Source organism: Microtus ochrogaster, linkage group LG2 (assembly GCF_000317375.1).
Source record: "Microtus ochrogaster isolate Prairie Vole_2 linkage group LG2, MicOch1.0, whole genome shotgun sequence".
In the NCBI taxonomy this organism is placed as follows: Eukaryota; Metazoa; Chordata; class Mammalia; order Rodentia; family Cricetidae; genus Microtus; species Microtus ochrogaster.
Genome location: NC_022028.1, coordinates 1,932,930 through 1,946,506, shown reverse-complemented (window position 1 = coordinate 1,946,506; position 13,577 = coordinate 1,932,930). Strand labels below are relative to the sequence as shown.

The 13,577-nt window shown below is 47.2% G+C and overlaps 2 protein-coding genes across 12 annotated transcripts in view; one reads left to right on the top strand and one right to left on the bottom strand.

Moving 5' to 3' along the window:
* Positions 1-13,556, top strand: part of Oard1 (O-acyl-ADP-ribose deacylase 1) — a 15,208-nt gene extending 1,652 nt beyond the window's left edge. For 9 of the 11 annotated variants that reach the window (XM_013350935.2, XM_005359690.3, XM_005359689.3 and 6 more), the window contains 3 exons: positions 2,023-2,081; positions 3,025-3,137; positions 4,490-5,075. In XM_013350935.2, the coding sequence (XP_013206389.1) occupies positions 2,023-2,081; positions 3,025-3,137; positions 4,490-4,592 (275 nt within the window). In that variant the 3' untranslated portion in view covers positions 4,593-5,075. Of the gene's footprint in view, positions 1-2,022; positions 2,082-3,024; positions 3,138-4,489; positions 5,076-13,021 lie in introns of those variants that run through there. The other 2 variants (XM_026785799.1, XM_026785804.1) reach the window with 2 other exon arrangements.
* The window catches only part of Apobec2 (apolipoprotein B mRNA editing enzyme catalytic subunit 2), a 14,718-nt gene continuing 7,790 nt past the window's right edge, over positions 6,650-13,577 (bottom strand). The window contains exons 2-3 of the mRNA XM_005359688.3: positions 10,726-11,289; positions 6,650-7,395 (exon numbers count right to left, since the gene is read on the bottom strand). Of these exons, the coding sequence (XP_005359745.1) occupies positions 10,746-11,289 (544 nt within the window). The 3' untranslated portion in view covers positions 6,650-7,395; positions 10,726-10,745. The remainder of the gene's footprint in view (positions 7,396-10,725; positions 11,290-13,577) is intronic.

The following is a 13,577-nucleotide window of genomic DNA, read 5'->3' as shown; positions in this document are numbered from 1 at the left end:
ATCATAGTGTGCAGATACATGTGTGGAGGCCAGAGATATGTCTTTAAGCATAGAGCTTGCCCATTTAGCTCCATTAGCTGATCATCTGGTCCCCGGCACCCTCCTATCTCTATTTTTCCGGTTTGGGGTATACAATGTGTACCCTGACACCCAGGTTTTATGTGGGTACTAGGGACCAAACTCAGATCCCCATGTTTGTGCAGTAAACACTTTACTGATTAATTCGTCTCCCAAACACTCAAAAATTTCCTTCCTAATTTTTCACTTCTCTCAAAGCTTAGCTGAAGGGCTTTTCAGGTTCCTTATGTATTGCTCGGAAGTCAAGATCTGAAGTGTGATAAACAAAAACAGAAAGGGGGGGTGTTCAACTTGAAGGTCAGAAAAGCAAAACAGCCAGCCACTAGCTCTTATCTCTACCTCAGTTCAAAATTGCTATCCTGCCTCCAGGGATCTCAGAATGAGACTGAGAGCTGTCTCCTCCGCTTTTATAATCCTCTAGTTCTGGGATTAAAGGCGTGTATCATTACCGCCTGGTTTCTTTGGCAAACTGGTGTGGCTACTGGGATTAAAGGTGTGTGTCATTGCTGCCTGGTCTGTAAGGCTGGCCAGTGTGGCTGTTTTACTTTTCTGATCCTCAGGCAAACTTTATTTATTAAATACAGTGAAATGCCACTGCAAAGATCCTGTACTAAATATTCTTCTATTTGTTCCTTCTTTGAAGAAGAGGCTCACTGTGTAGCCTGGCACCTGCTGAATAACCTAAGCTGGTCTTGAATTCCAAGCAGTCCTGGCTCAGTCCTCTTAAATGCTGCTGACGTTACAGGCATGAACCACTACACCAGGCTTTCTCAGCTTATTCTTCAAAGAGTAGTTTGTACTGGAAGTGGTATCAGACAACTTTAACCCAATTTAACATAGGGAGTTGCAGGCCAGCCAATGGAGAGTAGTTTGGAAACGGCTTCTTCCACTCCACCTCCACCATTTTCACCTCCACCACTCGACCAGTGGCTTTGAATCAGAACAGCTTTACAGTACACATTTTAGGCCCATCCCTTTTCTGAACAGCTATCTTTTCAGACTTGTAAGATAATAACCAAGGACCTTAAGAAATGTTTCTTATAGCTGGGCAGGCAGCTCTCTGTGAGTTTAAGGCCAGCCTGGTCTACAAAGCAAGTTCCAGAACAGCCAAGGTTACACAGAGAAGCCCAGGAGTTGGGGAAGATGAAGCCCAGGAGGTGGGGGGATGTTCTTCATAATGTTCAATACAGCACTGTGAAAGGTCTCTGCTGGGAAGGGGGACAGGATGCCGTCTTGTAAAGAACTTGCTGTACAAGCCTGAAGGAGTCAGCTCCTTCCCTGAAACCCATGTGTTTTATTTTGTTTTGTTTTATCTTTTTAAAGTTAAGTACAGACATATCAGACATGTTTTCTCCTTCCTGGAGCGGTGGAGGTAAGTGAGTCTTTGAGGCTCACTGGCCAGTCGGCTGATTCAGGGAGCTCCAGTTTCAGTGAGAGACCCTGTCTCAGAGAGAGAGAGACAGAGACAGAGACAGAGACAGAGAGAGGAGAGGAATTATTACAATATAAAATGGTATAAGTTGGGGGTAGGGGGTTCTGGAGAGATGGCTCAGTGATTAAATGTATATAATGCTTTTGAATAAGACCTGAATTTGATTCTTAACCTCCACATTGAATATCTCATAATTGCCTATAACTCTGGTCCCAGGGAATCTGATGTCTCTGGCTTCCACAGGCATCTACACACACACACACACACACACACACACACACACACACACACACACACAAAGATCTTGTTGAATAAACATGTTTGACAGATTTTGAAATGTGGCACATTCTAAGACACTTTCAAGACAGTTAGCATTAGCGTTTTTCAATGGACAGGTGACAGTGCATTTGGAATTTGGATAGTTATACTCAAGTCTATGGGAATTTTTTTAGTGTAAGTGTGGAGATGGATGTTTCGGTTTTCTTTTTTACTATTAAATAACTTTTTCTTAGAAAAGAAGTCTGGAGAAGTGGCTGTTCTGAAGAGAGATGGACGATATATATATTACTTGGTAAGATGGGGCCAAATCTTGACCTTGTTTAGATGGGCAAATAGACTTCCCTGTGTTGATCACGATGCTCCATCCGAGACAGTAAAGGATGCCATACAGCTTCCACTTTGACACCAGCTCAGCTCCAGAGGAGCTGGCTGCTTGGAGCACTGAGTTAGGTATATCAGGTTATGCTGCAGCTCTGGCGTGAGGCTCCTGTGCCGTCTACCATAGGCCTGTGGTCTAAGAGTGGCAGACATAGGGAGACCCACTGCCCTTTCTCACACACCTTGTCTCGAGAGAGTTCCCTGAAGAACTCATCTTCCCTGTCCACTGCAGAACCACAGAATGTCCTGCCCTCTCCTACCTGCTGTGGGGATGTGGGATTTTTACCTTCCACACCATCTTTGGCCCCAGAAGAGGTGTGGCTTCCTTACAGCCTGTGGGGGCGATTTAGAGACAACCCACTTCAAACCTTTTCTGGTCAGCATGCAGAGTCGGGAGACACACTGGCCCGAGAGTGCTGTCCTGAAAGCCAAGAATGATTTTCCGTTGGAAGAACTACCTCTCGTTTCTGCTTTTGTAGAGAAACAAAAAGCAGGGAGTGTGATTGCGTAATGAACGGACTTGGAGGGGCGCTACCCGGCAGTATGGATACCTTGGAACAAGTGTCTCGCTTATCTGGCACAGATTCCAGTGCCTCACATAAGCATGGCAACAGGCACAGCTTTCCTGTGTCATGGTTTTCCTTGTCACACTGCAGAGTGTTTCTCAGCCATTGGTGGGCTCTCCTGTGGCTGCAGGACACTGTCATCCTGCTCTGGACGAATCCAGGGGTTAATCTGTTTTTAAAAAGCGCTTATTCTTTCAGGTTGAGGATGTAGAGGAATCTGGTGGCTTCCTCATTGACACTTTTTTGGGGGGTGGAGCTAATGAGAGTTTGAATCCTTCCTTTTGTGTCCAGATTACAAAGAAACGGGCCTCACACAAGCCAACTTACGAGAACCTGCAGAAGAGTTTAGAGGCTATGAAGTCCCATTGCCTGAAGAATGGAGTCACTGACCTCTCCATGCCCAGGCAAGGAAATGGAAGACTGAGTTGGTTGGTGAGGTTTGGTCTCAGAACTCCCTTCCTATTGGCTGTGAGGCCGTAGCACAGCTGTTTTCTAGCTGGAGTTGAACGATTTAGAGTGAGTAATGAGAGGCATTCACCTGCCTCAGCTCCTCTGTGGGGAGCGTCCTTGGCATTCAGACACAGCTGTTGAATTCCTGAGCTGTGTTAAAGCGGTGTCCTCTCCTCTTGAGGCCATGGAATCCCAGAACGGAGACTGAGCCATCGCACCTCCCCCAAGTTGACTTTGTGCCCGGAAAGCTCTCAGTGCTCTCTTGCCTTTCATGCTTGCGTGCCTGCTTGTTGTTCAGTGGGTGACAGGCAGGACCTGTCCCTGCTGTCCTTTGGAGGACTCAAATGACACTGGATGTCCAGTGGCCCTTTGCTTCCTCAGGAACTGGTCCGTACCCTTCTCTCTATTACCCTAGTGGTTTTCAGTCAGTGCTGACCAAGCTCAAGCGACTTTGGGTGTGACTACAATATCAATTCTTTTTTTCTTTTTTAAATGTGCGTTAGTGTTTTACCTACATATATGTCTGTGTGAGGATATCAGATCACCTGGAACTGTAGTTAAAGTTGTGAGCTGCCATGTGGGTGCTGGGAATTGAAGCTGGGTCCTTTGGAAGAGCAGTCAGTGCTCTTAACCACTGAGCCATCTCTCTAGCCCATCATCCCTTCTTTAGTATACTCAAGGCTTTTGTATCAGAAACTTTTTTTTTTTAAATCACTATTCTTGCAGAAGTTGAGTGTCTTGCTATCGTATGAAATTGGCAGTTTTGAGCTTCCCTTTGTCCCTAGGGCAGGTGAGGATCAGTACAGTGTCACAGACTTCACTTGGGCCACAGCCAGCATTCTGGACATCCCGTTGTTTCCTTCCTTCTGCAAAGGTCCTCCTCTCCCTTGCAGCCTCCTTAACATTCCACTGCTGTGAGTGTGTTTTAAATGTACGTACATTTTCCATCCACTGAAGTCAGTCTTCATTAGCAGTGGGTAACTGAGCTAGTGACCTTGTGCCAAAGAATGAAATAATTGGGAAGTAATAAGAAATAATTGGAAAGCTAAGAGACATGACGGCTGCCTCAGAACTGGCGAGTGGCTTCACAATAGGAACTGACTATAGATTCTTCACTGTGGCGGCCTGTACATCTGAGCCCAGAGAACTGTGCTTTGGATAGAGCCCAAAGAAAGAGGGAAGGAGGGCCAGTCTCCTAAATATGTCTACACAACCTGTGGATGGGTTTGTTTGGTTGGTTGATTTTCAGACTTGATCTTAAACAAAAGACCAGGAAAAGATAAGATCTTTTTTGTTTTGTTTTCAGGATTGGATGTGGTTTGGATCGTCTGCAGTGGGAAAATGTATCTGCTATAATCGAAGAGGTGTTTGAGGCCACAGACATCAAAATTACTGTGTATACACTCTGAGCAGATGGAGATTTGGGATGAGCTCATAGTCTTTGTGTCACATGTACTTGGCTGTAGGACCTCAAAATGGGCAGAGGACAGTGTGTAAGGGAATCTGTGTTACAGGCCAGATGTGGGATTCTGCATTCTAAGAAGACTGGAGGGCACTATGCCCAAACAGTGTGGAGGAGGCTGAGGCCTGTCAGCCGGCCAGGAAACCAGCTAAGCCCACCTGACCTGTTTGCTTGTCCACGACTGGATTTTTTTGGCTGGCCACTAGGTGGCAGCATTGATTCTAACTCTTGTTTTTAAGGAGAAATTGTGGGAGACTTGGTAAACTGTTGAGATTCTTTGGTGTCTTGTGTTTGTGCACTTGATGCTAGTCTGATCATCCTAGGGAAGGATTGTGCTTGTTTTGTAGTTACTCATGTAGTTCTCCAGGGTCACAAGGGGCTTATTGGGACAGGAGTGGAACAATAAACCTTTCTGTTGGATTCACTGAAGTTTTTGCGCATGCACATCTATTTTTCTGGGTTTGGGGGGCAGGCTGAACCTCTGACTTAATTTTGAAGAGCCGGGTTCCCTGGGGAGAGCAACAAGGTCAGAGGTAAGTGTGACCAGGATTGTGTCCCCCTGGGTAGGAGGCGGGACTTGGGTAGGAGGCGGGACTGGAGTGTTTGTGGGGACCATTGGCTGTCTACTGCATGGTTGACATGATCGGCCATGTCTGAATTTAGTCAGGAGGCCGGTGAAATTACTCTAAAGACTCAGTGGCAAGTGGGGTTCTAGGTTCGTGTTTCTACCCGAAGACAGTAATGTGCAACTAACTGGATCTCGGGAGCACTGCGGTAATTATTGGGCCCGCTTCTGAAACTAAGGCCAAATGGCATGTCTGCGGAGGGAGAGGAAAGCCAGTGTTCTGTTATTAGAACTATTGGGGGCTAGGACCTTCCTGCCCCGCCGTGGTCATTCTGAGAGACCGCACAGCCAAGCATATGCAGATTTTACTCTAGCGTGAATGCTGGTTGCTCAGGAATGGGTCGTTTTTTCCAGTGTAAAAAAACAACTAAGTTTTACAAAAGCCTTGTGGAAGTACCAGGGAAGCGCTGGTGACGCACTCTTGGTACTTTAGACGTGTTTTTATCACACTGCAGCCTGATAGGAGGCAGCTGTTCAGAAAGTGTTTCACTTTAATATCTGGGGACAGTTTCTGCATGTTGCTGTGGGGGGCGTTCATTACAAACGGAGACCAAAGCTTTTATTGGGACCTTGTTGAGTCTGTACACCTGTAGGGAGAAAAGTCTTGAGAGCAGGGTGCTGGGCAGGTTATCTTGTCTCACTCTGTGGCAGATCTTTACTCTCTTTCCCTCCAGTGGGTTCAGCCTGCAGACTTTCATGTAAGACTGTTCCCCACCACCTCCAGCCCCCGCAGAAACCTCTTAATGCTCAGTTGGATTGCTAGCCCTAGCTTCCCTTGCTTTAGGGGGATTATAGCTTATTTTTGCAGGGCTCTTGATTGACTGTTGGTCACATCCTGGGCCTTAGTAGGGGTGTGATCTAGTGCCTTGGGGTCAAATTCCAGGGATTGATCACACGTGAAGCCTGAGGAGAGGAGACACAGCCTGACAATAGATGAGCACAACCTTCTTGGAAAGCCAGGTGGAGTGTGGCTGGCACCCAGGCATGAACCTTTTGGGAAATGACACTTGGTACCTATCCTATCCTATCGTGGTTTCCAGTGCTGCCCTTTGGAATCTCACAGTGTCTGAACATTAACCTGGTACTTTGGACCCTCTCTAGTGAGGAGGAAATTTTTATTGCTTGGCCATCGAGGTGTGGAGATCTCAAAATTCCAAGCCTTGTGACCCCACCATATTATCTTCAAAGAAGCTACCATTTAGAAATAATTCCAGGGAAAAGTGTTTTCTTGATTTTACAGTAGTGCTGGGGATGGAGTGAGGGCCTTGTAGGTGCTAGGCAAGTACTCTACTGGCGAACTAGATCTTCCGGAAGAAATGCACGTGGGGGTGAGAGGACCCCATCGTGGCTGTCTTCACCCTCCACCTTGTGTGAATCAGTCTCCTGGTGCCATTGGGTGTGCCAGGCTGGCTAGCGCATCTGCAGGGATCTCGTTCATTTTTTATTACGTGCTAAGCTTAAGGACTCATGCTACTGCATTCTTTGCATGGGTTCTGGGGATTTGAACCCTGGTTCTCACGCCTACAGCAAGAGCTTTATTCAGTGAGCCATTGCCATTTTCCCAGTCCTCAGAAAAAAATGGAAGGTCAGGACCATAGTGAGAAGTGAGTCTTAGAGAGTTAGATCCTCATTGCCAAGACCTGGCTTTCCCTTCCTAAGTCACGGCTTGGTTCTTTGCATACAATGTCCCTGTGCCCCATCTCCACTCACTGTCCATGGGAACTTTGCATTGCCCAACTTTCTTTAAAAAAACAGGCCAGAAAAAACACACTATTTCCTTTATTAATGATACTAATTTGCCTTTTAAAAAACCAACAACAACCCAGCCCAACTCTGAACACTTCTCGAGGTCTTGCAAAGGTCTGTCCTTGAACCTGAGGATCTTTGTCTCAGAAAACACCCCTGGGGAGGCAGTGAGACCCTCCACCCCAGGTGCCTGGTGCCACTTTACAAAAGGCACAGTTGAGTGAATGACAGCCTGAGGTGTGCTTCCAGTTCGAGGAGGGAGGGCCTTCTCCAGCACAACTGCTTGGTGTCAAATGTCCAGCTCCAAGTATAATTGGGAAGACAGGCATGTCCTGGATGCCGTCCATGTCACTGCTTCTCTGGGTGGCAGCGGACAGACCTTCACGGAAAACAGAGCGTGTTACTGACAGCCTGGCTGACCCCCAACAGCCTACCCTCTGAGATAACTAAGGTGTCTTTGTACCTTCCCTAAACAGACCCTGACTGCTTCCTCCAGGGCCTCCTGTGGCTCCTGGCTGAGCTCGCTGGGATTGTTTCCTTTGCTGCTTTGGTGTGGAGATCTGCCTGGATTCTGTTCTCTAGTTAAATACAGGGTACAAAGATTCTGCCTTGCTTTGCTTTTCTTGACACAGGGTTCCGCTGAGTAGCTGTGGCCTAGAACTTACTCCACAGACCAGGCTTGTCTCAATCAGAAAGCTGTTTACCTCGGCCTCCCTGTGCTTGTCCAGCATTTCTTAAAGCAGAAAATGAAATAAGAGATAGACATTTCTTTAGTGAATGCTTTTTAGTGGACTTTAAGAAGGGCCATTCTTTACGGTCATTTAGGCTCAGCCACAGCTTTTTTGTTACATTTGATCTTCCCCTCAGGAACCTGGAAGACTCAGATATGCACAGCGAAGTGCTAATGCATTCAAGAGTACTGGTTGAATCTGTATACACAAGGAAGGGTAATGTTCTTTTTAAAAATAAAAATTTATGTGTATGGAGGGGTGTATGCATGTTTGGAGGTTGAAGAATACTTTTTGGGAGTCAATTCTCTCCACAGTGTGGGTCCCATGGATCAAACTCAGGACTTCAGGATTGTTGGCAAGCACCTTTACTCGGTGAGCCATAAAGCCAGCCCAGAGTATTTTAAAACAAGCTGATTTAGACAGTACTTACCACTCATACTGAATTGTTTACTGAGTATCAGTTAAAATGCTCAGCGTGACCCCAGATTAAAACTTTTTAATCAGCTGTGAAATTCATAATTTTAATGAAAACTAAAATCCCTAAAGACTTGATAGTTCGGTAGCTGGCAGAAGTGGCCTGTAAAAGTCTTCAGAGGGACTGGCAAGTCAGTTCAGGTTAGGCTCCTGCTGCCAATACCCACCCCCAGAACCCACATGGTGAAAACAAGACATCTCTGGCAAGTTGTCCTTTGACCTACACGTGTTTGTTATGAGATGTGCCCCGCCCACACACAAATAAGTAAAAATTAAACTTTATCAAAAGTGTGATATTTTGTGGGAGTTACTGCTGCTGTTTTGGGGAGAAAGTAGCATTCTCTTCAGTCTACCTATTAGTTCTGGGAACACAGGCATATAATAACAATACTTAGTTTTTATTATTGTTACTGTCGGTGGCATTGAGATTGAATCCAGTAGGTATGCTTGGTTGTGAAATCCAAGCATACCCCAGCACAAATTTTTGGGCTTTGTAAGCATTCTACCACTGAACTACAGTCCCACTCCAAATTCTAGGGGTTTCTTATTGTTTGTTTTTGACTTGTTTTGAGACAAGTTCTCCTTAGTTACCTTAGGTTAGTCTGAGAATTGGTATAACCCATGATAACCTCTAACTCATGATCCTCCTGCCTCTGCCTCTGGAGTGCTGAGGATTATCGGCACATACCACCATATCCCTCTCTCCTATGGAGACCGCAATAAAGTTGAGCTGGTGGTCACCATTTTGGTGAGTCTTATGCTGGCTGTACAGTTACAATAGTTGGGTCTACACTAACAAAGATCTTTGGGGGATTGTTAGAGTAAGTTCTGTATTTTCAGGGGTTACTTTATAGCATGAACCTACTTCATGACTTCCCACTGTCCTTTTGCTAAAAAGGACAGACTGAAGATGTGTCGGCTGGTCAGGAAGATGCTCAGCCTGGGGATGTCTGTGCACCCTGCCTGCATGCCTGATAACGAATACCTGCCTACTCGTGGCTCCGGAACATCGGGATTCCAGAGCGTGGCTGTGAATCAGCATCTTCGAGAAACATCAAACATAAATTGGATGATCTTGATGGACACGTGCTGCGTCCATGTTTTATGAATATAGAAGTCATTCCAGAATTAAAGTTGGGTAGGAGTGCAGTGAAGAGCCTTCACCATTACTAGATTTTGATCAGCAACTCTGGCCGTGGAAAGGGGCTCAGTCACAGCGGTTCCATAGAGGCAAACTATATCAGACCAAATTCAAAAGATAGTGAAGGACCTTTTACCCTCTTTCCTGAGGATAATTGGCCTGTTTCTGTGAGAGTCTAAATTACCCTCAGCAAGAGGCCAAATTGGCCTTAATTGTGTCCTAATTATTTGCCTAAACAGCTCGTCTTTATTTCCTGTTCTCCTATCACCTCTTGACATCTGTAGGAGGCTACTTCTGAGCTGCTGTTTCAGCTACAGACATCTCTTAACCCTTTAGACGGTCCGGCATAAACTAGCTCACTACTCTCACCCGATCACATTTGCCTCTTCGGGAGTTCCCTGGACTGTTCTCAAGAAGAAAGCCCTGGCCTTATGCATCCACTCAGTAACCACTGAGCAACTCAAAGAACAGCCCTCTGAAAGCAGGATAGCAGATCTGGCTAAAATCAAAAGATGGAGAGATGGTTCAAACTTAGGAGCTCTCGGTGCTCTTCCAGAGGACTTGGGTTTGATTCCCAGCACCACGTGGTGCTTCACAACTGCATGAAACTCCAGTTCCAGGGGATCCCATGCCCTCTTCTGCTCTCCGTGGGGACCAAACATGCACATGGTACACAAACGTACACAAACAAAACACCCACACCCATAAAATTTTTTAAAAGAAACAATAAAATGTCAAAAAAAAAGGATGACAAAAGAAAGCAACAAATTGTTCCCAAGAATTACATTCTGGAGGATGAACATGTGGGTGCCCATGTAATTGCATTACAGAACAGAGGTTGTGAATTTGGAAACAGGGACCTAGAAAGGCCACAGTAAGGGTCTTGGGAGTCCCAGGAACTGGAGCTAGGGGTGGTTGGAAGCCACCACGTGGACGCTAAGAGTCAAACCTGGGTCCTCTGCAAGAATGACAGTGCTCATAACCACTAAAACCATCCCTCCGGCCCTAATGTTTATGTACATTTGTGTACATGTCTGTGAGTATGAGCAAGTGCATCCAGTGTCCAGAGTCCAGAAGGTGGTAGGTCCCCGGGGGGAGTTACAGGCAGTTGTGAGCCACCCAATATGGGTGCTGGAACCGTAGAAGAGCACCAGTGCTCCTAGTGACGGAGCCCTATCTCCAACCCCACGATGTGGGTGTAGGTAGAGGGATTCAGAGGACAGAAAACAATGTTTGAGAGTGTTTCTACAATCCGTTAATACAGAGGAGTGCACTCCCTTCAAATTCTATTTCCTCCCACCTGACCTCAAGTAGTCTACCCAAGTAAATACAGAGTTGGCGCCAGGGCACCAGGAAAACTCACAGAAGGCCGAGCTTGGCTGCCTACTTCAGGATGTCTGCCAGCTTCTCCTCATAATATAGGAAGTTCTCCTGAATGTCCTCCCAGGGCTGAAAGGCCTTGGATTCACCCTCTTCTTGCTCCACAAAATTCTGCCAGACGTACTCGAAGTCCTGGGGCTTCATGATGCGCAGTTTGCAGCCGGCCTCCTTCAACTTTTTTAGAGCGGCCTGGACCTCTGGCTCCTCCCACATGAAGAGCCGGCCCACCAAGATGAGCAGGCGCAGGTTCTTGGCCTTGCTGAGGGTTTTGAGAATTCGGTCAGCACAGGCTGCACAGGGGCTGGAGGACACATACCAGGTGACATTGTACTTCAGGGCCGGGTCGAAGGCCGGTAGGATGGTGTTAAAGAAAGCCTCCTCGGCATGGGCACCCGCATGTTCATCCTCCAGGTAGCCCCGAGAGGCCTGCACTTGGCCTCCCTTGTTCTGGGCTTCAACCACATAGCAGAGGAAGGTCTTGTTCCGCCCGGAACTGTATTCCACGTTCCGGAACTGAAATTTAAAGTAGTTGACAGGCAGTCGCTCCCTGTGGGTCAAGGAGACAAGGCAGGGAAGAAGGGAATGATGAGTCCTTGTTTCTAGGGCCTAGGTCGAGCAGCTCTCCTTGCTTATGCTGACGCCATCTGGAGGGGAGCGCAGTTAGGACAGCGTGCTGCTCTTCTAGGGGACGTGAGTTTGGTTCCAGTATCCATGTTCGGGGACTCACAACCACCTGGAACTCCTGGAACTCTAGTTCCCAGAACTCTGACACCCTCTTTCTGCCTTCCAAAGCCACCTGCACACTATTCAGTGACTTACACACATCTATATAAAAATACCCAGCCCTTAGAAACAACAAAGGCCTTTTTATGTCGCCCTGGCTGTCCTGGAACTATATAACTCACGGAGACCCTCCTGCCTTTGCCTCCTGAGTGCTGGGATTAAAGGTATAGACCACCATGCTTGGCTCAAAAGTTTACTGGGGGCGGGGAACACAGAGATAATCTGGATTTGAGTGTGTTTCCTGCCAGGAAGTATCCCCAGTATTTTCACTGTTGACCCGGCTTCCCTCTCTCTTTCCTCTCATTTCTTTCTCTAATGAGGTCTAGTTAGCCCAGCTGCCCCAAAACTCCAGATTATCTTGCCTCAGCCTGCCTGCCAAGTTCTGGGTGGCAGGTGTGTGCTGCCCCCACTCCATCATGGTGAGTTTTCAAGTCACATAGAGAAGAGCAATTTTGTTTTTGTTTTGGGACAGGGTTTCACTGTGTAGTCTTGGCTGTCCTGGAACTTGCTCTCAAACTGAATAGAAAGGGAAAGAGAAAGTGAGCAGGCCAGCATTCAGTGCTTCCAGCTCCCCCTGGGATGCCTTGTGACCAGCCCCTCACTCATGCCCCCCCCCCCCGTTTGGAAGGGTATCTCCTCAGACTGGGAACCCAAAAACGCCTCTTTAGTTGCATCTTGCCAGGCATTTGGTTACAGCAATAAGGACAGGCTTTGGAATATATGGGGATCCTGAAAGTTAAACCTTGATTCCAGAGGCAGTACACAATGTTTTTAGTTCTCGAAGAAAAGCGTGACATCCAGGGCGGACCACACTGGTGACACCGGGCTGATGCAGCACAGCCTGAGAGGAAAAGAGCCCACTGGATGTCTTCCAACCGAGGACTTGGTGCGTCGAAGATTTAAATGGAGAGTTATATCAGGTAGTAAATGGAACAGGTGTAGCTGGGCATTTTAAAGAACAGCATGGCGTTAATAAAAAGAGAAGGGGTCAGAGCTGACGTGTTCTCTTAAAATCACATACATACCTTCTTTTGTACGTTTGTTTCTGCGTGTGGCGGAAGCACACGTGCTACATTGTGTGTGGAGGGCAGAGGACAATTTGTGGGGGAAGTTTCTCTCTTTCCTTCCACCCCATGGGTCAGAGGACTGGGCTCAGGTCATCAGGACTGACAGTAAGCACCTTTACTGCTGAGCCATAATTTTTGTGGGTCTCAAAGACTGCTTTTAGTTTTCTTATTTGAGAGTGTTTTTCTAAAATGTTTGGAGGCCAAAGAAAATGGGAGTTTTCAAAGTCAGGAGTGGGAAGGAGAAGTGCCAGCCGGAGGGGCTACTCTCCTTGTTGTACCTGTCACTGGGGCTGCGGTGTGGCTCTGTGAGAGGCTTGCCCAGCGTGCGAGACCCCAGCACCACAGGATAAATGTGTACTCTGTGCACCTGCTGCAGGATGCGCCCCTGCACCACTGATTCACTAGCTGCCTCCTCTCCCCTTTCCGCAGAAAGGTCAGCAGACTCCAGACCGCAGGGGAATCCCTAATGTCCGGCCGGGAGCATGGCTGTTTGAGGAATTGCCGAGAAAGCCTGAGCGACTGACCTCCTTGCCTCGTCACAGAATGTCTCCACCCATGTTCCCGCGTCTCTTGCTGTCAAGTTTCCAACATGGAGATGGATCTGTCTGAGGACCCAACCCCGGGATTGGGCTATATTCAGCTCTCTAAGTGTCTCTATCCCTGGCTGGAAGTATTTACTATTTACCTAATATTTCAGCAGGAGCAACCCACCTGCTGTTTTGCCTTTCCTCTTTAGAACCCAGATGGAATATTCCTGATTGCATAGTTTCCCTCTCCCACAAACCACCCTCCAGCTCTACCTCTTCCTCGGGGGTCTCCTCATTTCCTGAGAATCCTGTTTCTGAGAACACAGAGCTGATGCTTTGGTACTGGGACTTTTGTTAGATTCCTTGCCTCCCTAACCAGAGTCGCCCTCTATGATGGATCCTGGGAGGCGGGGTTTGGAAGTATTTATGACTACTTGGTAAGCTTTTTTTTTTTTTTT